General features: G+C 36.5%; 1 protein-coding gene across 8 annotated transcripts in view; it reads right to left on the reverse strand.

Annotated features, from left to right (window-relative positions):
• SPAG9 (sperm associated antigen 9) overlaps window positions 1-12,035 on the reverse strand; it is a 59,465-nt gene that overhangs the window by 15,900 nt on the left and 31,530 nt on the right. For all 8 annotated transcript variants that reach the window (XM_077188378.1, XM_054645419.2, XM_054645421.2 and 5 more), the window contains 9 exons: window positions 8,545-8,755; window positions 7,949-8,048; window positions 7,259-7,380; window positions 4,099-4,156; window positions 3,406-3,558; window positions 3,266-3,317; window positions 2,719-2,849; window positions 1,530-1,586; window positions 508-681 (listed from right to left, as the gene is read on the reverse strand). In XM_077188378.1, the coding sequence (XP_077044493.1) occupies window positions 508-681; window positions 1,530-1,586; window positions 2,719-2,849; window positions 3,266-3,317; window positions 3,406-3,558; window positions 4,099-4,156; window positions 7,259-7,380; window positions 7,949-8,048; window positions 8,545-8,755 (1,058 nt within the window). The remainder of the gene's footprint in view (window positions 1-507; window positions 682-1,529; window positions 1,587-2,718; window positions 2,850-3,265; window positions 3,318-3,405; window positions 3,559-4,098; window positions 4,157-7,258; window positions 7,381-7,948; window positions 8,049-8,544; window positions 8,756-12,035) is intronic.

The raw sequence follows: 12,035 nt of genomic DNA on the forward strand, positions 1-12,035 counted from the left end.
GTGGGCTATTTTTAAGGAATTGGGGAAAACCAGGCAAAACCAGAAAGTCTATTGCCAGCATCCTCAAAAGAAATTAACTTGGGTTGTGTAGCTCTACTAGGAGCTTCAGAAGTTGTAACTCACAAGGACATATTGCCAAAACAAAGCACAGGAGAAAAAAATAATTACAGATTCTTGTTAGCCTGACTCTTAAGTGAACCTTAAGTACCTGTACAGTTATTGCTCAGCTACAACATTTTCATATAAAAGCGTACAAAGTGTTGCCTCCTGTGCCTAAATGCACTTTCCTGAAAGATAGTGGTATTTACCAAGTAGAATATTTCAGCCAGGTGCTCCAAGTATTCACCCACTGCTGCACATTTCACTCTGCACTATATCTTGATGCCTTGTGAATCAACACTCACTTCAGGAGATTATACTTCACTTAGCAGCATGCTAGTAATCTCAGAGAACTAAAAGAGTAAACACTTGATAGAGCATATCTACTATAAAACCAAAATGTCTTACTCTTCACTGAGGAATTCAAAGGCTTTAGATTTGTCACTGGGTAATTGAGATATGGTGCTGCTTCTTTTCTTGACTGATGGAGTAATGTGCGAGGTTGGAGCATTATATTTAACATTGACAGGAGGTTCTGGCTTCTTTGCTGTATTGCTGGATGAACTGAAGAGCCTGCTAAAACTAGAAGAAAAAGACAAGAGTCAAGATTTGTCAGATACATCCAAATTTGACTATGCAGGCAAAACACAGCATATGCCAGCCTGTTCAAGACAGTTATAAGGTAAGAAACTGGAGACCAACACACTCAGCAAAACTCTCAACGCACAAAACTCGTGTCCATAAGAAAAATTTTTAAAGGATTATTATCCCATTTATCAAATTCAATGGGAACTTCATCTTTAATTAACATCTACAGGGAACCAACAAAATTAGGATGTTAACATCACACCTGGAAGACAGTTCTCTGAAGGACATTAGTTCATGCAGACAGCATTTAAAAAAACCCACTATTTTCTATGCAACAAGATAAAACAGTTTTCTGCAAGTCACAACATCAAAAGGATTATTTGACAAACATCTTGTTGAGAAAAATACTGGTTTAGATTTTAAGAGCTTGAAGTCAGAAAGGAGAATGTAACACTCGGTAAGCTGTACTTCACAGAGGGAAAAGAAGCTGAAATAAATGCAACCCCACACATGCTATTCAGGTTTCTACTTTTCATCATAAAAATGAATGTGGAAAAAATGCTCAGAACAAGAATCTTGGTGCATATTCAGCTAGGAAAAAAAATTCCAGCACTTTGGTATTTAACTTCACAAAGTGCACAGCCACTCACTACACACTGCAGCTTACAATACATTTTGTCTTCCAGAGCAGTCTTACCGAGTTGGCATGCTGGGCAACAAGAGAAGAAATGTTAAGATATCTTCGTCTGCCAAAAAATAATTAGCTAACATACACAAATGTGCCAGCTAATTGGTTAGGGTCTTTATTTATTTCTGCCAGTAAGTTGTGCTTCTATACTTACAATTGCCAAATGCTTGATCTTTTCTTCTCTTGCATGGCTGGATTTTCTCTGGATGCTCTACAAGAAATTAATTCCAAGTTACTAAGTTAGCAACAATTTAAAAAGGAAAAGGAATGGAACAGTGTGAAACTCTTATTTTTTAAAAAAGGATAACATATTGAAAATAACAAAGCCTTTTTTTTTCCACACTACTACTTCTTTACTGATCAGAGCACAATACCGAAATTCCCACTACAGGAAATAAAGTTACATAATAAGCTTCATCCACATTTCTTTGCATCCCAAACAAACTGGCAACTTTTCAGACAGAAGAGACAAGTCTGCATAACACTTTGTAATGAAAAAAGCTTGAAGAAAGCAGCAAACCATTTTAAATTATTCTGCCTCCTATTTAATATTTTAACCATTGTTTTTTGTTTTAAAGTCTATTAATCTTCAATACATCAGTAAATAATTGATAAAGTGTTCCCATAGCCATAGATTAGAGATAGGAGAGGATTTCTACAGCAGACAATAGCTACAGAAGAACAAGCCATGGCTGTTGGAAATGTACATTTTTCCTCCTAAAGGGTCACAGGCATGAGGACAATGGGAACAATTACACGTCACTGCTGTCCATGGCCAGCAGGCAGCACCACAGCCTCTGGTACCTGTGGTCAGGGACAAGGATGAGTTGGTCTGAGGCAGAAAGCTTATGTTTTCAAACCATACCTTCCAAACAACTGAATATTCAGGATGCAAACAAGACCAAATCACCATCTTTATTGTTTATATTTAACACGCCTTGCGCAGTTTTAAACTGCTTTATCCTGAAACAACCCAAGTCTTTCCAAAGGAATTATGCTCAGTCTGAAGACATTATCCCTATTTTGACAGCACAAGGCATGTGTACACACAGAATAATTTTTAATGCTCACCACATTAATGTTATTTACAAATACCAACTTTTTTTCTGTTTCAGATCAATCATCCCTTGAAAAAATGTGTGTATTCACATCATATGAAGTAACATATCTTCACTGAGGTCTCACCAAGAACCATTCTGACAAATTATATGCCCTTAACTTAAAACCAATGATCCTCATGGGCATGAGGAAAACAAGCAGAAGGCAATGAACCTGCTGACCAGATCACCCAGCATCTAAAAATCACAAGGAGCTCTATCAAAGATTCTATAAAGCCTTTTCACCTTATCATCTCAGTCCATCGGACAGCCTCCTGCAGCTCCATCAGCCTCTCTTTGTACTGGTTCCTCTCCATCAGCACTCGGGCCATTTCCACACGTGTGAAGCGTTTCCGCTGTGCCGTGGGGACATCGCTCTGGGCACACAAGTTAATAAACATGGCAGGGACAAAGGTGCACCACAGGGCCCTGCAGAACCACCCTCTTGATAACAGCCAGGCTAGGGCACAATTCCAGATTTCAAATAGTTTGGGGCTTTGGAAATCTGGGTTTTACCTTCCTCTCCTCCCATCCTTTGAATGCAATATAATGTGAATGAAAACAGGTCTTCAAAAAAAGTGTGTGCTAACAGTGGGCAGAGAGGAAAGCAAGACAACTAATCACTGTCAATTTAAGTTTACTTGTGCTCTTTAGATCTTCTGTCATTTCTATACAGGAAGGAACTTCACCACTACTTATTAAGCAGTAAGTTTTAGTAGCACTCACTAAACACACAGACTTCTAATGTCCCATTGACGTATGCACACAAAATACACCACACATATACACCTACATCATCATCCTCTTTAGCCTTCTGTCTTGCTTCTTCTGCTTCTGCACGAGCTCTAAAAAGAAAATAAAAAACAGCTGCAATAAATATCACAGTACGGTTTTTCTTCTTTTCCTTTTTTACAACCATGGAATTAAACTTACTTTCTCAGCTCTTCTTCCAGTTCTTTATTCTTCTCTTCAAGCTTTTGCTTTGCTTGTTTTATAGCCTCTAATTCACCTTGTAGCACATCCTTTTCACAGGTCAATTCATCCACCTTTGCTATTAAATCATTCTTCACTACATTCAGTGCATTTCTACACAAACATTGAAAACATATGGTTATAAGGATGGCCATGGTCTCGCAGTTCAGCTTCAGCCTGGTTTTATTTTTAAAGACCTACACATTTCTTACACAGAGCTGCTGTAAAAAGATACAGCTTTCTTAAAGGTCAAATCATCTCCTCCCGAATCTCCAACATTCAAACACATTCACATTCTGTCTATTAGAAAAAAGTACTGATAAATAGTTTGATTTTCCTTTAACAGTGCTCCAGTGGATTTGCCTCTGCACTTAAAGCTGTGCTTCTGACAGGGAGTTGATATCATCAGGACACAGCACTGCATTTCTTGGAGTCTTACAAGGATAAAAGCAGACTTAGCAGACTTGTCCTACTAGATCCTTAATTTCTAGAAGACCAACTCAGACAAATGCACCTACAAATTCAAAATACTCACACCCCCATTACTCTGAGAACTGAGAGCACATTTGTATAGTTTCAATTCTGTATCAGGATACTGAAGATATAATGAAATAACAGAAAGTCAGTATTTTTTACAAAAATATTCTCACTTACTTTGTCTCCAGCAGCTGAGTGTTTTCCAAAATAAGGTTTTCAACCTCACGCCCCATTCCTTTCCAAAGGAAACAAACACATTAAATTAGCAAATAAAATGGATGTTTTTAGAAAACTTATGTTTTGCCATTGTCTAAAGTCAAATGAATTTTACATATGACAAACTTGTCAGAAGAACTGTGAGCTATCTGAAGTTTCAGGTCCAACCTACCTCCTACAATTAGCCTTCCCTCCCATCTTCTCCCAGCCTGACTTCAATTAAAAAAAGCCCAAAGACATTCCTACCTAAGCACAGGCCAGTGCTGCTACTCTGTATATTCAGAAGATGTTACAGTACTAAGTCAAAAAGCAAATACAGCATACGTTGCAGAAGTATTAGACCACAAAATGTTTTTAAAATGCTGAACTGTGTTTTACACCATTATCATTATTGCTTTTTGATCTCTTATAAATTGTTATATACCAAAGTGTATCAGTTATAGACAAAAAACATGCTGAATAATGTTCAGATTGTGAAAGCCCTGCAGATTTCCCCAGAGCAAATGATACCTTACCAAAGAAATTATGGTCTTTAAAGCCCATGCATTCCATGTAGAGCAAAAACAAGAACAAGAAACATTTCATGTGAGGTGTAGTATGATTGAGGAGAAATAAAATACTAAGACTTAGGAAGTAAGAGCGAATTAAAACAAAGCCACCACCAAAAATCTGAAGTGGGATGTAATGTGATTAGAAGCAGGATTTATACAGAAGACTGATGTGGAAGGATTTAAGTTTGTCACAAGCATTTCCATTGGTTAAACCTCTTATAAGAATCAGTAACTCAATAAAAGTCTCTCATTTTCTGTGAAATAATTTAGAAGCACAGTCCTTGGAAGAAATTCTAAGCCATTCAGAAGTTTCCAATTAATATGATATTATGGAGAAAAGTGAACATAACTTTTCAACATAACTCTAACATAACTACTTCAGTGTTACTTAGATTTCTGGAAATTTATTTCTCACCCTATTTTTTGCATACCTAAGATAATTTTCAGAATTTTAAAAAAGATAGTTTCAGGAGAGAATAATTATTTTGCATTTGCACAGCAAAATAATTATGACACAGATAACAGCAGAAATTATGTTAATTCAAGATTAACATAATGTATGAAAAAGGTATCTTAATGGTGGAGGCTTTTTAAAATACATTAGAAACACAATCTTCTAAGCAACTTTGGTGGCAGAAGACTTTAAAGATATTTGGATAAAGAAGAAAAGTTATCTATAAATAGACATACAAGTCAAAGTTCTCTCTTTTGACATTTCCCTCTATGGGTTTTGGATTAAAAGTAAATGATATTTACTGAAGTAACTTAGATCAACCATGGTTAATTTATCAATATCTGGAGAAATCCCCTATACTACAGCCATCAAGAGATTTTATTGAAGCTGCTCTTGCTTTTTAAACACTTTCAATATTCACAGATAAAAGTATGTAGGATCACATCCAACAGGTTTCAGGATCTTTTATAATGCAAGAACAAAAACTAGAAAGCCAGAGTGCAACGGCAAAAAAAAAAGTCACCAAGCAGGGAAAAAATGCAGAGAACATACTGTATGAGAGCAGCAGCCAAGAATGCCTAACTGGAGAAGCAACATATTTCAAAGATTTTTTGAAAAAAGAAGCATACACACCAGAATATTCCCCTGGGTATGCAGCCCAAGAGAAAACAGATTAGAGAATCCTAATTAACTATTTTTAAACAACTCTATACTGAAGTTTAATGCTCACTTAGAACAGGTCCAAATGCTTCAAACACACAGATTATCCTGGATGCAGGTGTGGCTTTTCAGATTTTGAACTATGGTTGTTCTCAAAGCAAAATTATGATTCTAAAATAAAATTTTCAGACCAACACATTCTGTATAACAAATGCAGGTATAACCCTAGGCTTAGTGTGCACACACTGGTGTTTCCAGCAATAGATTTACAGAAAATGGTAATAAACTCACTGACAAACCTTAAATAAGTTATATTAAAAATGATATTTTTTGCCCATGAAAAACAAAGTATTAGGATCAGGATATCCTGACAATAGTTTGATTTCTTTAATCAATTTATCACAGCTAAGGGATGGATGCTGCTCCATGTTAATACCCTCCAGTATCTGTATTTTTGCATACAGAATGCATGATTATTTATCTCTGTGAGAATGGAATGACATCCAAGAGTTTTAGATGGAGTATGTTGCAGTAAGGATGTGGAGGAGAGCCTCACTGCTCAGAGTGACAACAAAGAAAAACCATCTCAGACTGGAGATAGGCTCATTACTCCTAGTGAGTAATACCTGCAGAAATGTCACCTGTTTGATATAAAATAAGTTTCTGGAGGAACACTGAACAACCAGAAATACAGATTGCACACAGGAGTTTCAACAGTCCTAACAATCTGTATTTTTGCAGGGTCAGAGGACAGAAGCAAACAAGCTGCTGATTTTCTGTACACAGCTCATTTGGAAAGCACCTGAGAGTAGGATCTGCATTTTATACATTCCATAGTATCGGCTTTCATTATTTCAAAATGAGGCCTGAACAATTACACAGTAAAAATATCTTCCTATATTGTTTATAGAAAGATTATTCTTCTGATGACCTTTTTGATCTTGGTCAACTCAAATTTATTTCAGTCATTTGAAATAAGTGACTGAAATAGTCAGCATAGAAGTAACAGCAAGATGCTTAGGGGGAAGGAGAAATGTGGGTTTTCCCTCCCCTATCAATTAACAGTTTGATTCTCAAATTACCACCATTTCATTTGCTGCAATTCTCTTTCAAGTTAAAATCTTTAAGGAGGTGATAAAGCCAGGCCACTATAGATCAGGCACGACCTGAATAAAACTACCTAAAACTAGTTCAAGACAAAAATCCTTCCTTGAGAAAAAAATCCTTATGTAAGAGAACATAGAGAGAGAAATGGAGAGTAGTGTAGGAAGTGCCTCAAAAGATTAAGCTCCTTATACAGAGAGAAAGAAGAAATGCTTCTGGTTTTGCATTCCAATGATTACCTTAGGATGCTACTCAAACAATTTTAATGCAAATGATACGTAACAACAAATCCAGCAAGACTAATTAAGCACTTCCTAAAAAGGAAAATTTCTGTATACAGCATCTTTCTTACCCAGTAGATCTGCACCTTCGTCCACATCTCCAATTAGGCCAGAACCAGCAGATGACAGCTCTTCAAAGAGTGATTCTGTGTTACGGTCAAATGCTTTGTTCTTGATGCCTTTGGTGGGAGTGCTGGGCAGAGAATTAAAGAAGACATGAAAAAGCAGGGAAATAACACTCTCACAATGCAGAAAAGCTTTCTCTGTATTTTTTACCTGTAGTTCATTTGTTCCCTCAAACAAACCCCACAAGCTTTCATTTGACTTACAAGTTCTAGATTCTATTTTCAAATACTGCTTTGCCATCAAGATCTCAAACTTAAAGCAGTTGCTGATACTGAGCTGGACAGGATTGTAATAAATCAAAGCATGTCAAGTTTTGGCCTATAGAAATTGAGTTGTGTCAGGACTTACCCCAAATGCCTGAAAAACAGATAGCTCAGCTAAATTGGAAGATATTTAATAGAACAAGAATGCAAGAGAACTGAATAGTAGGAGGTCAAAATATTCCTCTGGTCAGAGAAGGGGCTCCTTTCACACAAAGCTCTTCTTACACCCTTAAGATTCACCATATAGGATAATTTTATCCTTCTCATCAGAAGAATTAAACAAAGACAAGAAAAGGAAAATTCCCATATACAGCATCTTTAAATAACCTTCTAAAATTTGTCTTCTTCCTCAAATCACAACACACAACTTACCTGGAACCCTTATATCCACTGAGATCTTTATCCATATCCAACTCTGGAGTTGACTCAATAATTGCCTGAACTTCAGATTTTTCTTCATTTTCATTTCCCCCTGGGGCAAAGCAAGTGGTACATGCCCATAAACAAAATCATCATGACATATTAACTACATGTAGTAGTTCTTCATCAATCACCAACCTAGGATACTTTCGTACAAAGACTTACCAAAATAATTAAATGAAAAGACCCACAGATTTTGATACTCTAGTGCAGATACTGGAATTTCTAGGTCTCTCCCAAATTTAACACAAGTCATCCAACAGCACTTATTTCCTACTATTTCTGTAACTGAAACCAAGATGTCCAACACTTCACAACTCTATGTGCCTTTTCTACTGCCAAAGAAATGTCTTAAATAACTCTGATTCTGAAGCAAAAAGGACTAAAGTCACCAATAAACAACAGACTTATCTCTGACCAATATTCTATACTCCTTAAAATATTGAGTAGAAACCCCATTCTCATTTGTGGCACAACAAAAGATAGTTAATAAGTGATCAAATATAAGGTCCATAGTAACCCTACATTAAGAAGTTAAAGCTGCTCACCAGTGCACACATTTCTTGTCTCTTGAGCTACCTGTACTTCAATATTCTTGCTTACATCCAGCTTCTCATTTGACATCTCTGTGTCCTTTGCAAGCCCTTCAACATTTTCCTTTTGAGGGGTTTCAGCGGGCAGCACAGGAACATCTGAAGCAGCTGTGGATGCTGGCGTAGTACATTTGGAGCCTGCTTGGCTAACATCAGAGAGCTCATCCTAGAATTACACCATTACCAGTAAAAAATTAACATAAAGTTTTATTAGAAGAGTTGGGCATATACACTAAGGAACAGACAACAAAATCACTGTATTTTATTGAAAATTATGCAAATGCAAAGACAAATGAATAAAAATAATATTTTAAGGCAGTATAGTAATCTTTAGCCTATGACTGTTTCACTCTTGCTAAGACAATTACAGCTACGTAAAAATGCCTTTATTTTTAATAGCAATGTTTGATCTCGGCTGATAATTTTAGTCACTACTTTTCTGTGAAGGATTCCAGAAAACAGAGCATTCTCATCCTAAGAGTTCTTCTAGCTGCACAACAATGAACTGCCTAATTGTCCCAAAGCTGTTATAAAATTAATGGTTCCTAATATACATAGTACCTTTAAAAGCAGCCACTGAAGAACTGATGCAAATATGGATTTAACTAATATAAAACTGTGGTAATTCATAGAATCATAATCACAGAATGGTTTGGGTTGGGAGGGACCTTAAAGATAATTTTGTTTCAACACCCTGCTGTGGGCAGTGATGCTTTCCACTAGACCAGGTTGCTCCCAGCCCTGTCCAACCTGGCCTTGAACATTTCCATATTTGCAAGCACTTTGCTTAAGTTTTACATGCTTTCCAGTCTGAACTGTGAGCACTGGCTGACAGTGGGAATGGGACCTGGAACTGTGGTAACTACTTGTCCAGTTAGATTGCAGATCAACCAAGGAACATCAGTATACAGTTCCTCCCCAGAAACTGATTCCTGGCAACAATTCACAGTGACACCATGTCAAGACCCATACATATGACATTAATTACAGACTTAGTCCAGCTGCTGGACTCCAGATTGGGACCATCACCCAGACACAGCTGCATCCAGCACTGTGTGGGAGGACAGAGTGGACTGCGTGTGCAGCCAGAGGCCACTACCTGAATATACCAACAGCCCTTTTTCAGCTCTTCTCTCATCTCCTTCATTCACTGCCATTTACTGCCCATTCATGCCCAGACCCACATCAGATGTCTGATCTATGACTTAAGCAGCACATGACAGTGTACAACAGCCCACTGCAGAGAGGAAAAAAAGTCTGCCTGTTTAGGCCAATAGTTTCTAGCACACACCATTAGAGGAATCTTGTTGGGGAAAATAAAGATGAACTTTGAGGCTGCTGTGTGCAAAATGGAGGCAGGATGGTAACATTTTATCAAAAGTTCTTGTAAAGTTTGTTTGGGAATCACAGATGAAAGAAAGGCTCTTGGACAAGTCTGTGACATTTTTGTCAAGAACAAAACAGGTTTAGATTTTGCAAAGCACAAATTCACTGAATGCCTTTTTGAGGAAGAAATAAAACGGAATTTAAGGTTATTTTAAAATAACACACAGAAGAGACCTGCATGTAGATGTACACTGTCTCACTTGTACTTAGCATAAGATTAGTATGAATTGTAACTTACAGATTTCTCCTTTTGGAACTTACTAAGGCAAAATTTTTATTTGCGTGGGGACAGGGAGGAAAGCAGATATTTATGTATATCAGCATAAATGTAAAGCTTGCATCCTATAGTAACATCTCCACATTGAATTTGCAAATCCCAGAAACAAAAATACAGCACTCATTGCCTATCAATTACTGACAGTTCTCATTGTTTTATAGTAAATTGCAGAATAATCAATTATTAATATTCGATTTTCTATCAAAAGTATTCAGAAATACAGACACCTCTAAAGGAATGAAAGAAAAGAAAAGGAAAAAACACTGCAATTTACCCAACTGCCTTCTGAATGGGTGAAGCTGAGGCATTGGCTAATGGTTCATACTCGAGTGAGCAGATACAGAAGGGAGGAAGTGGTGCCCCTTACCAAGGGCAACCAGAGCTCACACAAACAAGAAATAAAACCTCAGCAGAGTTGCTGGCTCTGTTTAAACACTTCTACATCTTTGTATTCCAAGAGCATCCACTAACTGATGCAGCACAAACCAATCACTGACTTTCACACACAAAGCTCAAGGAAAATAGCTTGACAGCACAAGAAAAAACAGGGAATAGAATGGTTCTTTCCCTAAGGGAATTTCAAATCACCCCATATATTTTATATTTCTGACTTTATTATCTATGGTATTTTTTTAGCTTACTCTTGGAAACCACACAAATTAAACTATTACAAATGTTTGGTTTAGAACTAAAGAAAAGCAAAAGTAATTTAATAAAATGACACTGAATTAATCAGAATATCTCAAAGACTAAACATTTGAAATTCAGTGCGGTGCTGACTTAGCAAAATTGACTTTTTTCATCATGTTGCCAATAGACACCTCCTTGAAAAAAAAAAGTTTAAAAATTCAGTAATTAAATCTGAAGGAGTAACTCATCTGCAGTGCAGTGCAGGAATGAGTAGAAAAGAATGACTGGTACATAAATATGTGTCATCTTACAATGATATCCAGCAATCTCACTATTGTACAAGCTACAGAGTAACAGATTTTTTTATCACTGCCTATCTGCTCCCTGTTTGTGATAGTTTTGGAGGAAATACTGACCATTAAGGAAACGTTCAGGCATGAATGGAAAATAGATGCTAAAAAGCAGCAGAATCTTGTTTGTGCCTTGTACTGAATGCTAAAAATATTCAGAAGAAAAATATTAGAGAAAAAAGTTTCAAATGCTGGTTTTGACTTCAATATATCAGGTTATTCAACAAGTTCAATTCAGAAGTACTTTACATTCATAGCTACAAAGTAAAGATGTTGCTTTGGACTCAAGGAACTTATTCTGAATAAATAGATTTGTACAACTAAAGTTTGTGCTATTTTGTGAATTCTCATTTTAGCAGTGCATTATTTTTAGAAGAATTATACCAAGAAGCCTATTTTGACAATATGGATTAGCCAATTTTCTGAGGAGGAAGATGGAATCAGAAGCTTCCCTTTCTACCTCATCTCCATCTACTCTTAGTCATAACTTGTATTTATTGTACATAAGTTATATTTCAGTCAGCTTTCCTAAAATCTGCCAATTCACTAATGCTAATAGCATAAGACAAAGGGAATTGGACATATTCAAGATCCAACCTCCTGACTAGCACTCTTTTTTTAAGTGAAAAATTTTTAGAAGCAAACTCATACTGTCACTTTGATATCCCTATAATTAACCACTACTTACTCTTCCCATTATCTCCTTATGACATCTATGATAAATAAATGGATTCCTATTACCTCCAAATAGTTTTGTAGTTCTGATCAGTTAATATTCCTGTGCTAGGCAGCTATTAAGTTCA

Source organism: Agelaius phoeniceus, chromosome 19 (assembly GCF_051311805.1).
Source record: "Agelaius phoeniceus isolate bAgePho1 chromosome 19, bAgePho1.hap1, whole genome shotgun sequence".
Classification (NCBI taxonomy): Eukaryota; Metazoa; Chordata; class Aves; order Passeriformes; family Icteridae; genus Agelaius; species Agelaius phoeniceus.